The 15,809-nt window shown below is 44.8% G+C and overlaps 1 protein-coding gene across 2 annotated transcripts in view; it reads right to left on the bottom strand.

Moving 5' to 3' along the window:
- LOC119172507 (uncharacterized) overlaps positions 1 to 15,809 on the bottom strand; it is a 297,206-nt gene that overhangs the window by 97,156 nt on the left and 184,241 nt on the right. For both annotated transcript variants that reach the window (XM_075893950.1, XM_037423642.2), the window contains exons 2-3: positions 7,336 to 7,521; positions 7,068 to 7,282 (exon numbers count right to left, since the gene is read on the bottom strand). In XM_075893950.1, coding sequence (XP_075750065.1) covers positions 7,068 to 7,282; positions 7,336 to 7,521 — 401 coding nt within the window. The remainder of the gene's footprint in view (positions 1 to 7,067; positions 7,283 to 7,335; positions 7,522 to 15,809) is intronic.

The raw sequence follows: 15,809 nt of genomic DNA, 5'->3' as shown, positions 1-15,809 counted from the left end.
GATAGATAGATAGATAGATAGATAGATAGATAGATAGATAGATAGATAGATAGATAGATAGATAGATAGATAGATAGATAGATAGATAGATAGATAGATAGATACGTTCAATGTCGCCGAAGTTCGCTAAGAAATGCTTCGTATTTAAAAAAACCATAAAAAGACGCCGGAACGGCCAAAATCAAACGTGAGTGGGCAAGGGAGAGCAGCTACGATGCGTTCGCCTTTCAACGCACCGTCCTTCTTTGTGCAGTTTTTCCTGTTCGGCGCATGGAATCCTATCTTGAGTGACGCAGCTGTGCTTCCAACGTCTGCTGCTCCGTTCGTCGTGGAAACAAGTACCGCACAGGATCGGCTTTACTTTCAACCTTGGTTGGAGACGGTGACTACCCCAGTAACCAGCCCAGCAGCACCATTGTCGTGGACATCACCTAATCGGGGCGACTTAAACGACTGGCATCGCCTGTCGTCCTTCAGTGGGCACGGGAGAGCAGCTACGATGCGTTCGCCTTTCAACGCACCACCCTTCTTTGTGCAGGTTGGTACCGCCCCATCTATACACTGTAAGCGCTCTAATAACGCATTTTTGCTGCTGCTCCCGTGCCCAAGTGTACTTCATGAAATTATGAAATTTTGTGTGACTGTATTTTTGTTTGTAAGTTGCTCTTTCTCTGTGGAGACGTCGAGCTGAACCCCGGGCCCAATCGTGTTGATTCTACCTCACAGCACAATGAATTGCTTGCCGCTATCGGTACCCTCTCTTCCAAACACGAACACCGTCATGAGAAGGTAATGGAGGCATTTGCCGATCTGAAGAAAACTCAAGCAGCACTCGCGGCAAAGGTATTAGACCTTGCGGCCAGGCTAGAAACCGTTGAATCTATCATTGAAAACCTAGATGTAGTGCCAGCTGCAACCGAAATCCAACGGACTGTTTCAGAGGCGGTTAATGCGCAGAGCGCCGAATTTACCTCTCGCCTGAACGAACTAGAGGACAGATCGCGGAGAGAGCTCATTTTTTATGGCATCCCTGACAATTCCTCTGAGACCTGGGCGGAGTCTGAGGGTCACATCCGGGATATTTGCTTGCGTTTTCTTGAATTTGAACTACCCGAAGGAGCGATTTTCAGGGCGCATAGGTTAGGCTCTTTTGCGGCGAGTAAGACTCGCCCAATAATAATAACCAAATTCTTGTCTTTTGAAACAAAGGACCACATCCTGTCACTAAAAAGCAAGCTTAAAATACAAATTTTTCATTGAGTGAAGACTTCTGCCAAGCTACTCGGCATTGCAAGAAAAAGCTTATCGAATTCGGAAAAGCAAACGGGCAATCGTTTTCGCTGCGATACAACAAACTTGTGATGAATAAGAAGCAATATGGATACTGCGCAATAACCAACAGCGTTCACGCGCTTGATAGCTCCCGTCAGACAGGCGTTCCTCGTGGTACAAAGCCTCCTCATAGTGGCGGCACTTCTGCAAGCAGTCCCTCTCCGGAATCATCCTAGCAATCTCTTCCCAAATCCAATCTAAGCAATGTATCGTTTTTTTTCACCAACATTCGAAGCGTCATGAATAAGCGTGCCACCCTCTTTTCAGCCATCGATTCTTGCTCAGCCGATATTATCGTATTAACAGAAACGTGGCTCTGAGCAAAAATAAAAAAGAAATATTTGACTGCGAGAAGGCGTACAGAACATATCGTTATGACCGTGACGTCCGTATCAGGGGGGGGGGGGGGGGCGGCGTGCTCGTTGCTGTCAATGAAGCGTTTAGTTCCTCTGTGGTTCCGATCAGGTCATCCTTAGAAACAGTATGTGTGCGAATCATTTTTTCCTGTCGTGACTATATTTTGTGTGCATGTTATCGGTCCCCAGCTCCTTCCCCCTCCTTTTGTTCTGAACTTCATGATGTTCTGAATCTGCTGATTGTACGCAATCCCAATTCCGCCTTGATCCTTATGGGTGATTTCAATTTTCCCGGTATTGTATGGCGTGCAGACTCCGTTAGCGCAAAACAAAACTTACCAGAAAATATAGAGTTTTTGAATTTGTGTACGGACTTTAACCTCACTCAGCTTGTTCTTGAGCACACGCGGTCAACATCAACCTGTTCTAACACTCTAGACCTCGTACTTACAACTTCACCTGATCTCGTTTCTTCGATAACTTATCTCGATGGACTAAGTGATCACATGTTACTACATTTCACCGCGCAAGCTCACCACCCCTCGAGATCTAAGGTTTTCAAGATTATTAGGGATTATTCGCGTGCCAACACGGCACTAATTACAGCAGAAATGGAACGTTTTACCGAGGAATTCATAACTAACTATGAAAAACAATCTGTAAATGATAACTGGTTGCTTTTCAAAAACAAATTATTATCCTTGCTCAACGAACATGTACCCACCAGAAGGATTTGCACTAAACCTCGCTTTCCTTGGTTTAGTTCCAATTTACGCCGACTCCGCCACAAAAAGAAGCGTCTGTTCCTAAGCGCTAAACGTTCTAACCTCCCCGGCTGTTGGTCTGAGTACTAAAGCATAAAGAAGGAATATAACGACGCTGTTAGCAACGCAAAAACAACATTTTTTTAATTCCACACTGCCTGCTCTTCTTCAGACTAATCCCCGCAAATTTTGGAGCATAATGAGAGGTGAACCTTGATCTAATATTCAATTAACATGTTCTGACCTGGTTCTACCACCTGACCAATGCTGCACGACTGTGAATGATGCTTTTTCTTTAGTGTTTCAAACAACAGCCCCTTCATTATATCCCCATGTACCCCATGCCGATTTTCCGCCCATGGAACCTATTTTTGTTGACTGGGTGGGCTTAACTAGGCTAATTCAGGGTTTAAAAATGTCTTCTTCTGCAGGCCCCGATGAAATTTGCTCCAAAATGTTGAATTTAAGAGAAATGTATTCATTCATTGTCCTTGCAAAGCTTTTTCATCAGTCATTACAGTGCTCATCGCTACCCGCTGATTGGAATTCCGGAAAAAGGTTCCCGTCTAAAAGTCAGGTGACCCGCATCTTCCAGAAAACTATCGACCAATATCTCTCACAAGCATTTCCTGTAAGCTACTCGAACATATTTTCTCTCATTTAATGGACTTCCTTGAAACAAATTCCTTCTTTCACTTTTCCCAACACGGCTTCAGGACAACATTTTCATGCGAAACCCAACTATTATCTTTCACTAACGATCTCTTTGCCAATTCTGACACTCATTGCATTTTTTTTTATTTTCATAAGGCGTTCGATACCGTTTCTCATGAACTTCTCCTCGTTAAAATAAATCAATTGAACCTTGACCCTAATGTGCTTGGCTGGATTAAGTCCTTTCTCTCTAACAGGTCGCAATATGTCACTGCTAACAACTGTTCTTCTGATACCTCTGCCGTAACATCAGGGGTGCAGCAGGGCTCTGTGTTAGGTCCATTGTTATTTTTGATTTATATAAACGACCTTCCTAACTGTGTTAAGTTTTCAACCATTAAAATATTTGCTGATGATTGTGTGCTGTATTATAAAGTCACTAACCTAACTGATTCTATCAGACTTCAGAATGACCTAGATAACGTGTCTCTTTGGTGTCGTGACTGTCGGATGAAACCTAATTCAACAAAATGTAAAAGCATGCGTGTATCTCGAAAAACTTCAGCTTCTAAGACTTGCATGTATCTTCTTAATGATGCTCCCTTATCATCAGTGCACTCGTATAAATATCTTGGGCTTAACATTACTAACAATCTATCCTGGCAGGAACACGTCGATTACGTCACTAATAATGCTAACCGCATGCTCGGATATTTGCGACGAAACTTTTCTTTCGTACCCATGTCAGTGAAACTAAACCTTTACAAATTGTTAGTACGCTCTAAACTGGAATACGCATGCGCCATCTGGGGTCCCGGTCAAGTAACCCTAACTCTCACTCTAGAAGCTGTTCAAAACCGTGCAGCCCGTTTCATTTTGTGCAATTATTCCCGTCATGCCAGCGTCACAGCCATGAAAAAAACTCTGAATCTAACCGACTTATCGTTCCGTCGAAAATGCTCTCGCCTTTCTCTTTTTCATAAACTTTATCATTACAATTCATCTTTAAAAGAGAGCCTTCTCCCTTCCTCCTCTTACATTTCACCTCGTTTCGATCATTGCTTTAAAGTAGGTGTGCCATTTTGCCGAACAAACCACTACAGTGATTCCTTTATTCCCAGAACAAGCAAAGACTGGAACTGCCTTTCCGCTGCCACCGCATCCTTCATTGACCCTGCAAACTTCAAGCTCTCCATTTTGCAGCAATTGTAACATTTCGCTTACTTTTTGTTGTATAACCCCCACTCCTTTCTGTAAAGCCTTCGGGCATAGAAAGTATTCAAATAAATAAATAAATATCATTGGGACATGAGTGCCAGGCATTAACCCCTGAGCAACGTAAGAGCACGTCCCTTATCGTTCAAACAGAGAGCTATTTTTATCTACCACTTGCCGCTGGTGCTGCGCATTTCGGGGGAACGGTGATTTCAGTCTCACTAGCAAAATCGCGCAATGACCGCGAGTCGTCACTTAGTCATGGCGCGGCAGTGCGCGCTAACCTCCCGCGCGTACATTTCCCCACATAAATAATAAGGTGGTGTATACTTGATCGCGTGCCCATTTCTTGCAGTGGGGAGGATTAAGGCTTTGTTTTTCGCCAAAATGATTCTGTTGTTGTTACAGAGCACACAAAGGTCAATGCAATCATTGCACAGGCTCCGTTTGCAAAAACAAAAGCGTGCTTTTCAGACACGGTGAAGTGTCAACTGAGATGTATTTTCGCATTCGTCGGTACCTGTGAGTACATGGCGTGCGTTACTTGTGCGTGAGAAAAGCGGGGCATGTTTAAGCCTGCTGGCCATTCTGCACGTGACTTTCCAATTCGTTTTTATCGCGTTCATTGCTTGTGGCAAATTTTGGATTTTTGGACGGTGTGTTGGAGGATGATAGACGAGTGATGACAGGCGAAACATGTGACATTCCTGGTATTTTCAAATGCCAATCATTTCTTAGCGAACTTCGGCACCTTAGCGCGTATCTCTCTATCTAGCAGCCTACAACTTTTAGCTCTCCTGGCCGTTTCCATACCGGTATATATACCAAACTTAGTATGTCATAATATGAGTGTATGGAGAACGTATTTGACTAGTCATAACATGAAAATATTGACATGGATGTCAAGAATGTCATGAATAACATTACATGGTCCTGCAGCTCCTGTGGTGGTTTCATTCGCATCTCATGTTGCAAAACTGGTATGGTATGACATGAATGCATGGTAAACACTAGCGAGATACCCTAACATAAAATTATTGACTTGCCTGTCATGTAAAAACATGACTACATACCACGCTCATGACGCGCCGGTGGCCGTTTCACTAGCTTCATATATACCAAATTTGGTATTATTTGACGCGAATGGATGACGAAGGTATAATACTGGTGCAAACATCATAAACATGAAATGCATGTCATGTAACAACATTACTACGTGCTACGCTCATGATGCGCTCCCGGCCGTTTCAATAGCTTCACATGTTCCAAACTTGGTATTACGCGAAGTGAAGGGACGACCTAGGTGAATGACACATCCAAACATGATAATGACGACATGCGTGTAACAACATGACTACATGCCTCACTGATGATGCGCTCGCAGCCGTTTCACTAGCTTCACATATACCAAATTTCATATTACATGACACTAATCGATGACAAAAGTATCTGACTGGTGCAAGCATGACAATCATGAGATGCGTGTCATGTGAGAACATGATTAATGCCACAGTCAAGGCGCCAATACATTTCGACGTGACGCGGCGCGAATGCTCACCGGCGTTTATTTCGTCGGGTCACGCCGATGTTGCCACGCTAGGCACCGTTCCTGCCATATAATTGCAGGCGCGAGCCGCATTGCGTTGCTTTGACGCATCTGCGTTTCAGCACGTCCGGAGTCCCTCCGTCACAAAAACTGGGAGACGCAGTGTTGTCTTGGTAACGCATCGGCGCGAAACGAAACATGTCCAATTTCGCGCCGGTTGCCGTGGGGCCTCGCCGACAGACGCTGGTCGCGCCGGTAGCGCCTGGCGTCAGACTATAGAAGGCCTGCGTTTTTGTAACGTAGCGTCATTGTGCCCAGCGTGCGCGCTGGTCAACGCTACATTGGGCCCTTGATGATGCGCTCGCGGCCGTTTTGCTGGCTCCACATATACCAAATTTGGTGTTACGTGATGTCAATGGTTAACGAAATATATGACTGATGCAAACATCATAATCCTGACAGGCGTGTCATGTAAGAACATGACAACGTACCACGGTTGTAGCGTGCTCGCGGCCGTTTCGCTAGCTCCACATATACTAAATTTGGTATGACGTAACGGGAACAGATTACGAAAGTAAACGACACATCCAAACACAATAATCATGACGTGGAAGTCATGTACACTATCATTTACTTCCACCTCGTAACGTCGTGCTGATTTCTAAGTGACATATCAACTTTTCTCATTCGTGCTTCGCATATCATCGATTCCCACTGTACGTGGGATCTGCCAATTTTTTTTCGTTCGTTCAACGAAATATGTGTTCGCATTTCCAAGTAAACGCTTACTTGAGGGCAAGCGCTTCTGTCGTGCTATATTTTTTCATGCATGTGTAGCCTAATTTTTGGTTTCCTACGAAGATAGATCTGTACCAACTCGCCTAACCTACAAAGTCATGAACACCCACCTTAACCCACTATTCAGAGCCTTTGGCATAGACGTCTCTTGTAATTATATTGCAGTTCAGAAATGCATCAGCCCAACACATCTCTCTGCGTTTTGTGACATATCATCCCTTTTGATGAAATATTCGCAAACAGGGGTTGTTTTCCGCCGACGTTTTGACACAAATCCTGTTTACAGATTTTTCACAGCAAGATTAAATCTTCCCCTTTCTACAATTTTTAGAATACGATCTTCTTTCAAGTTTGATATGGTGATCAAAAGTAAGTGAGAATGCGCATGTGAAGTAGAGTTACCGCCATGCGGCCTCCGGCGACGCAGTCCCACACGCCGTCAGCGTCCAGGTCTAGCCGACAGTTGAGCGCGAACAGCTCGTGTCGGACGTAGAGGCGCCATAGCTCGTGCCCCGAGCGGCCGTCAAGCGCTGCCAGGCCACCGCCGCAGCCTCGATCACCAGCCGCGGGCAAGTAGACGTCGCAGGCCACCAACGGGTACCGGTAGGCGTCCAAGCCTGCACGCACGTGCTCGGTCACCGGAGCCACGCGGTGAGCTCTGCGCACTGACCGGTTCCGAAGCCAAAAACAACGTCCAGCGTCCCATCCTCGTTAACATCCACGTGGCGGAAGGCCGATTCGGTTGTCAGCATGGGCATCGTGTTGTGCCACACGTCATGCTTGCGCAGCTTCCGGCAAGCTCCGGAGAGCGGCGTCCACCGAAGCCGCTGGTAGCGAAGCACCAGAACCAGCGCACCTGCAAGCAGCCACCGCGGTAGCTCGGACAATGGCGAAGGGCAGCACACAACAATAAAAATAATTCATGCAGCGAATTCTGATCACCGGTACGCATTCAGATAATACTGTTTAGGCCACGGGAAACCTGGCCCTCTCTTATTGTTATCTTCGTACCAGATGTTTATTGCGACACCAATTGTATAAACACTCTCAGCAGGGCTTTGCTTCCGGCGTCAGCATCGACGGCTGCATTGCCGTCAGTCGCCGTATATGTATAGGTAACTATATATATGAAAACGCAAGAAAAAAATCATTCAGAAAAAGACTCCAGCGTGCGGAATTGAACGTGAAACTTCCGAATTCCGAGTCTGAGGCTTGAGCAACTAAACCACTAAGGAGCACTTCTTCACCGTTCAAACGGCAAGCTAATTATGTCTACCACTTGCCACTGGTAACGGGAATCTCGGGGGAAACCATCGTGTTTTAAGCATTACCAGCAAGATGGCAGAATGTGCTCACATTGCCACATCGTCACGGTGCGGCGATGTGCCCTCTCATCTCCCACGCGTACTTTCCCCGTAGAGAGTGGGCAGGGTGAACGCTCACGCGTGCGCCTAACTCGTGGTGGGGACGATCGTATGTCTTCATTAGCCTTTGGCTTTGACCAGAACGATTCCGTTGTAGTTACCGGGCGCACTGCCATCGTTGCACGATCTTCGTTTGCGGAAAGGGTGCGCTTTTCAGACAGAATGAAGTAACTACTGAGACGTTTATTCGCGTTCACCTGTACCTGTGACTATGCTTTGTGCGTCATTTGTGCGTGAGAAAGGTGAGACACTTTTTACCTGCTTGCCATTCTACTCGTGACCTTACAGTTTGTTTCTATTGCTTTAGTTGATTCGCCTTTGAAACAAAACTGTTACTTTTCTCGCTTAATAGTTATGCTCACGAGCTACGCAAAGCTGGCTTGTCTGGATCTTTTTTTTTGTGAAGCACTCCATTCTACTTCTGTGTGTTAAAACATAACCGTGGAAGGGAACCATCATCTTTGTAAATGGGCTTCCAGACATAGATTGCTTTAGAGATTATATGGTTCTCTTGTACGTTCAGAACGCTTTAAAAGTGTTTGTACCCATCGAGAGGTTTCATTTGCAGGCTCCACACAGAGACATAACTTTATTGCCCAGATTGCGCGGAAGAGTTCGGTTCTTCAACCCACATGCTCTGGCAGTTCTCTGTGTTATAAAACTTCAACAAGAAAGAGGACTGAGAAAAAGCCTTCACGAGCTCTAAACTTGAATACTAGTCCAAGGCAGTGAAGGGGGCCCGTGAGGGAGTGGAGAGGCATGGCATCTCTGCTCCAGGAAGGGATTAGCCGACAGGAAGTCTGGTGTCCCCGCTTGTTCCTCAGAATTTATTAAAGTTTCTTGTCTGTCTGTCTGTCATCAAATCCTCCTTCCAATTGATTCACAAACAAGGTGCCTTTTTTTTTCAAAAGGCAACGTGATCTGATAGTGTGGAAGCACAGCGCATGAAACACGACAATGGGCACATACGACACACACCTCTGAGCATCAGCTGCTTTTTTTGTAAGAGAAAAAATGTAGGCAGGCGAGCAAAGACCGACAAAAGAGATGAATGGCAGAAACATGGGCGAGTGATTAGGCATCATCATCAATTTTTCCAAAGTTTATGCAGAACACGATGTCTTGAAGCGACTCGCAAACAGGAAGGGCCTTCTGAGAAAACCTGCGGACAATGGTTATCCCAGGCGCACATAACCAGGAAGACCTGGTAGACCTGTAGTATTTTACATCGACACAAGTACTGAATTACTATCAAAATTTTAAATCATCTCTCTATATATACTATATCGCCAGTTTCATCGTTCGTTCCAAATACACGTTAAGTTTCCTTCGAAGAATAGCAAAGCCCATTAGGAAGAAGTGAATACGATTACATCAAGCTATTCTGGTAACATTAGATGTCTGCTGGTTGTACAGCAAAATACCTCTCATTGAAGGTATTGAAGTGGTTTCAAAATCTTTTATAGAAAGCAAGCAAATACGTAATGCTCAAGTTTAGCTCCCATCACTAAAGTGCAGTGCTGTCTAATATCAAAGATGCATTTACCTGAGATACTATCTTCGGCACTGTGTGTCTGGTATCTGAGTCGTGGTACGTATTGCCAGAAGAGTATCTGTATTCGCATTCCCGATATGTTTTATGATGTATCAGTAAAGCCTACGTGAAAGACAATAAACGTTTTCTCAACTCCTCATATCACGCTCATACTGCTACATTTAGGCCACATGAGGTAAACTAAAGGCAGTGACAATTCAACTTCACAGCTGTGAAGAGCTCGTTTTGCACAGATTCCGGCGTCGGTGTCAGTATGAACGTTGTATGATGTGAGCTAAAAATCATCATCTAGTCCATGACCAAAAAATCGAGAAATATGCAAGGTACCCGAATATTGGAAATTTGTAGATGTGAGTGAGGATCGAACCCCGGCTGCTAGTGGGGCAAGCAAAAGTTCTACGACACAGTCACGCGTCTCCTTAGAAATACACTGATAATAACTTCATCTGCTTGGGAACGTTGGGAAAATAACTTTGATTCTTTATAAACACATGCGTCTGTATACAGGCTTCATAATACAATATCTCTTGTGGGAGTAATATTGCGTGGTAAAAGCGTACATTGCCGTCGGGCGTCACAGCATGAGGCTATCTTAACGACTTCATGGTAAAGCACGGGACGGGCCTGTCCCGGCCTGACCAAGAACTTATTAGATCGGGCCCGAGCGAGGCTCGGGTTCGTGAACTTTGGGCCCCGGTAGAGCTAGGCACGGGACTGATACATACCGGTATGTGGGCGTGTGTACGCTGTTTGCTCTGCTGTTTTGTGGGGTGTACCGTCCTGATGCACGCATGTTTTGTGAAACCATGACACTGAGGGTTCAAGGTAACCGAAATACCTTGAGTGCATTAGCGTGCACTGAATCGCACACTACAGAAAGTCTAGCACTACCATCCATCAGTATGCTAGACGTAAAAACAAGCAACTGTTAATGTAAGAGTTTCCACAACTTCGAAAAAGGTGCTCCTGTGTGCCGTGTGAGGAATGACTTGCCAGATATTACTGCTTCAAGAGTAATAGCACACTACCTAGAATATTGCATATAATATGGACTCTTTTGTATCTCGGAAAACTTTCGTGTATAGGGCTACGCTTCCAGGCTCGCCTCTCCTGTTGCCGCCTGTATGACTCTGCAGACTAGTACACGTGACTGGGGAGTCATTACTATCTCAGAAGCTGTTTCTTGTGCAGTTTAAATGGAAGATGCGGAGCGACTCTCCCCCAAGACGTGCCAATTGAGTAATTTTTTCTAGCTTGCTAGGCAGTTTCAAATACTGAACATTTGGCACTTATCAAATAATAATGAGAATTTAACTGAAATGAATATTCTATGGAGCTTAATTTTGTGCCTATTTCTATTGTCACCTTCCTTTTTTCATTATTTCATCAGTAATTCATAAGTGTCCTCATTTGTCGAAGAGGAAGCACACGGAGCTAAACTACGTGGAGGCGTTCCCGTTATGACAGTGAGTAAAGCTCTATCAAAAGTGCGGAATACGATAACGATTCGCTGCTGTACAACTTATATTATCAGGGTGTACTGGCGCTGGTATAATAGCATCTCTTACTGCGTAAAAATCTAAAAGCTCCAGTTATCTATTGTGTAAGAGGAATTATTTTCATCTCTTCAAACTTCTTCCCACTGATTCTGCTGTTTTCTGATATTAACAGAGAAGTAAAACACGTCAAAAGCAGAGAGATAAGCCCCAACTCTTGAGAAAAATTTCACGTATACAGCTTGTACGCGCTTAGTCTACCTCTTTTTGGTGTCCGCAGAGGTCCGACTTCCATAAGGCGCACAGCTTCATAAGCTACATAGTTACTACACAATCGAGAGCTTTGAGGGCCACATGCACTGCATACCGCATGTTTGTTGAAAGTTATGAGTATGCCTGACGCATGGGAGTTTCGTAGGAGTGTGTCTCACGGACAGGCGGACATATGGCTTTTAAATAAAAAGCATTTCTTTGCAGGCTACAGAAATTTTATCGTGTGAAATCTATCTATCTATCTATCTATCTATCTATCTATCTATCTATCTATCTATCTATTCAACTAGCCACATACATCTGCGTGCTTGTGTGATCACGCCGTTAGCATGAGGTAAACCAAAATTAGTACAAGATGATAAGATGACGTAATCATTACGACTCGGTGGTCATGACATAAAATGGTGACAATCCTGTCGCGCACATTGTCAAAACGTTTCGGCCAGACACGTATAGCATATTTCGGGTATGCGCCAAGGGTGCTTGACATCGTATAATGCCTAGGAACGACACAAATAAGCCTTCTTAATCTTAACGCAAAAGCAATAAGAAAGAGCTGAAATTGGCAGCTCTGCTGCCAAGACATTTGCAAATATTAAATGTCTGGGTCCCCGTAGGAATCCGTCCCCAGCATGTTGCGGGATAACCAAGTATTTCACGTCCGAGCTATGCCAGGTCTCAGCACTTCTTGTCTAAAGACCAATAACGTTTGTGAAACGTTAGTTATGATTTCAGTGCTGGCTGTTTCAATTTAAGCAATTTTCTTTCCTTGTCAATCGCCCGTGCAAGATCGTGAACAACAGAAGTTGTTCATGATGTCGCATTGGGGATTGACACTTGTGGCCAAACAGATAATATATTCCCAGATTGCCACAAAGTGGTTTATCACGTGTATCACAGCAAGTTAATTCCAAAACTGGAGGCAATCATTGGCAGCAGCAAAATTTCAGCTTATAATGTTGATTTTTTATCCCAGCGTTCGCAATTTGTCTTTCACAGTGAAACATCATCCAATATTGTTCCAATCTCGTCTTCTGTGCCACAACGTTCGGTCTTAAGGCAGCTTTTATTTTTAATTTACCTTAATGACATCGTCACTGATGCGTAATGCAGTATAAAGGTTTTCGCGGACGACTGTGTTTTGTGTAAATAAATGAAATGTAATGAAGACCACCTCCTCCCGAACAGACAACTTAAAGTGATTAATACCAGTGTCACATTGACATTTTTATTCGTGATCAGTGCCGATCCGGATTAACCATGATCCCGATGAGGCACTGCTACACAGTAACTTTTAACCACGATCAGGCCCGATCGGGATCAAGACTATCACGATTCGCACCTCGCGATCTGGCTGAAAGGTCGTGATTTTTTTATTTATGCACCCGTAGCCAAGCTTTTTGAAGCCAAAAGAAACAAAAAATAGCATGGTTCTGTAAATAACATTTAAAGAGCTAGATATTTATCTATAAAAGAAGTTTTGAGGTGTATAAATTTGAAAAATATTTGTACTATTGCATATTTCAGGATTCCCATTGTCTTCATGTAATTGTGGGAAAAGCAGATGATAAGCAGGCAATTTCAACTCTCGCACCGTCGAAGCAGTTGTAACACCTCAAAGCAAATTAATAATGAGCGTCGTCAGCTTTTTTTACTTCATTGCAGCGTGACCGCACTTCGTGGTCGAATGAAGAGGCCTTTACAGTGATTGACCGCTGGCAGAAGCAACTGGGATACATAAAGCAACACAAGTGAAACTGTGGCATGTACAACGATATTGCCGTTCCGCAACAGCTGCACGGCTACGAGCAGGTGCCATCAGAAATGAAAGTGAAGAATAAGATTCCCGCACAGTAATGCACGTCAGTGAAAAAAAACTCTAATAAATGATGGATTTTGAGAAATTGTCTTTGTAGTGCTACGCAAAGTCTTTGACGTTCCAGCGGTTTTTGCACAAATAACTTATTTCTGATATATGGCTCTGGTAATGAAACAACGTACACTGAGTTTTATTAAGGACATGTTTGACGACACCGAAGTGCCACCTAGTAAATTTCATTAAAGCCAAGCTCGATCCGGATTATCTTGGTCCGCAGAGCAGCAGCCATAAAGCTGATAGCGATTAAGAAAACTGATCCGGGTCCCCCTTATCGCAATTAAAAGTGCCCGTGTAACGCCGGTATAACACCTTGTGTGAACAAGGGCAAAAGGCTTTAAAAACCAGCAAATCCATGTCAATGACGTTGTCAACAAAAACGAACACCTAAAAGGTTCTTACTCACTTAATGGCAATAAACCTACTAAAGTTTATGAACACAGGTACTAAGGACTAACTCTAGCATCTGACCTCAAGTGGAACACACATATTGTCAACATTTTCTCAAAGCCACCCGCAAATTGTTCATCTTTGAAATGTCTCCCAAGTCTGCCTCTAGTCACATCAAACTCCGAAGTTACACAAATCTGTGGCCAGTGCGAGAATACGCTAACACTGTTCGGTTACCACGCAAATTTACTAACATAACTCAACTAGAAAAAAAATTGGCAGATCCCACGTACAGTGGGAATTGATCATATGCGAAGCACAAATGGGAACTGTTGGTATGCCACTTTAAAATCAGCAAAACGTTACGAGGTGGAGGTAAATGATGCCTATATAACTTCCGTATCATGATTATTAAGTTTGGATGTGCCATTTACTTTCGTCATCTATTCACGACACGTGACACTAAATTTAGTATATTTGGAGCTAGCGAAACGGCCGCGAGCACGGTATGAGCGTAACATGTTGTCATGTTCTTACATGACACGCGTGTCAGAATTATGATGTTTGCACCAGTCATACATATTGCCATTCATGGACGCCACGTACCACCAAATTCGGTATATGTTGAGCTAGCAAAGCGGCCACGAGCGCATCATGAAGGACCCAATATACCCCAATGTAGCGTTGATGCGCACGCACGCTGGGCACAGCGACGCTACGTCGGCGAAACGAGTCTGGCGCCAGGCGCGACCAGCGTTCGTCGGCGCAACGCGACGGAAACCGGCGTGAAATGCGACACGCCACATTTCGCGCCGATGCGTTACGCAGACAACACTGCGTCTCCCTCTGTTCATGACGGAGGGACGACGGACGCGCTCAAATGCACATGCGTCAAAGCAACGCAGCACAGCACGTGCCTACGAGTATATGATAGGACCAGCGCCTTGCGTGGCAACGCCGGAGTGACGCGACAAAATGAACGCCGGCGAGCACGCGCACCACGTCAGGTCGAAATGTATTAGCGCCTTGACTGTGGCAAGTAGTCGTGTTCTCATATGACACGCATCTCACGATTATCTTTTTTACATCCGTCACAAACCTTGGTCATCCATTGGCGTCACGTAATACCAAATTTCGCATATGTGAAGCTAGCAAAGCGGCCGCGAGCGCATCATCAGTGGGGCATGTAGCCTTGTTGTTACATGACACGCATCTCATGTTTATCATTTTTGCACCAGTCTTATACCTTCATCATTCATTCACGTCCCGTAATACCAAATTTGGTATAAGTGAAGCTAACGAAACGGCCGCCAGCGCACCATGAGAGTGGAACGTAGTCATTTTATATAACACGCATCTCATGATTATCATGTTTGCACCAGTCAAATACCTTCTTCACCCATTCACGTGCTGTAATGAATGCTATCAAAACGGCCGCGAGCACATCATGAGCGTGGCATGTAGTCATGTTGTTACATTACACGCATGTCATGATTTTCATGTTAGGGTCTGTCGCTTGTGTTCGCCATGCAATCATTCCACAAGATACCAGTTTTGCTACATGCCATGTGAACGAAACTATGGCAAGCCATCAGCGTTTCGAGGAAGACGAAGAAGTTGCGCCGCATCTGCTCCACGTGTTCGAGCAACCACGAGAAAGAGAAGAAGCCAGCAAGAACAGCAGTGGCTGTGGACGTCCATGCCAGAGAAGGGATAAATAAATGATGTAGGAAACCAAAAGCCGCACGTCTTCCTACAAGTGGCAACCCGGAATTTTAGCGGAATGCGCACCTACTCGTCTTTTCATCAATGCACAGAGCGTCACGGCCAACTCTGATTCTTCAGCCCCGTTCATTTCGGCTGACCATGGACACCACACCCAACAGCGACGCGACGCCGAATCCCACGTTACCTGACCCTGTCGTCACTACCCTCAGGCTCCCAAAGTTTTGGCAGGCAGACTCTGTACTCTGGTTTCTGAGCGTCGAGCCATTTTTTCGACGACACCTGGTAGCGTCGCAAACAGCGAGGCAAGACTGTGTCATCGGTGCTTTACCACCTGCTGTCATTGCCATCGTAAGAGACATTCTGCGTTCTCCACCACCTGACAATCCCTACGACACCCTTAAA

This window comes from Rhipicephalus microplus, chromosome 4 (genome assembly GCF_043290135.1).
Source record: "Rhipicephalus microplus isolate Deutch F79 chromosome 4, USDA_Rmic, whole genome shotgun sequence".
Classification (NCBI taxonomy): Eukaryota; Metazoa; Arthropoda; class Arachnida; order Ixodida; family Ixodidae; genus Rhipicephalus; species Rhipicephalus microplus.
Note: the sequence above shows the minus strand (reverse complement) of the source record. Positions and strands in the feature narration are given on the sequence as shown.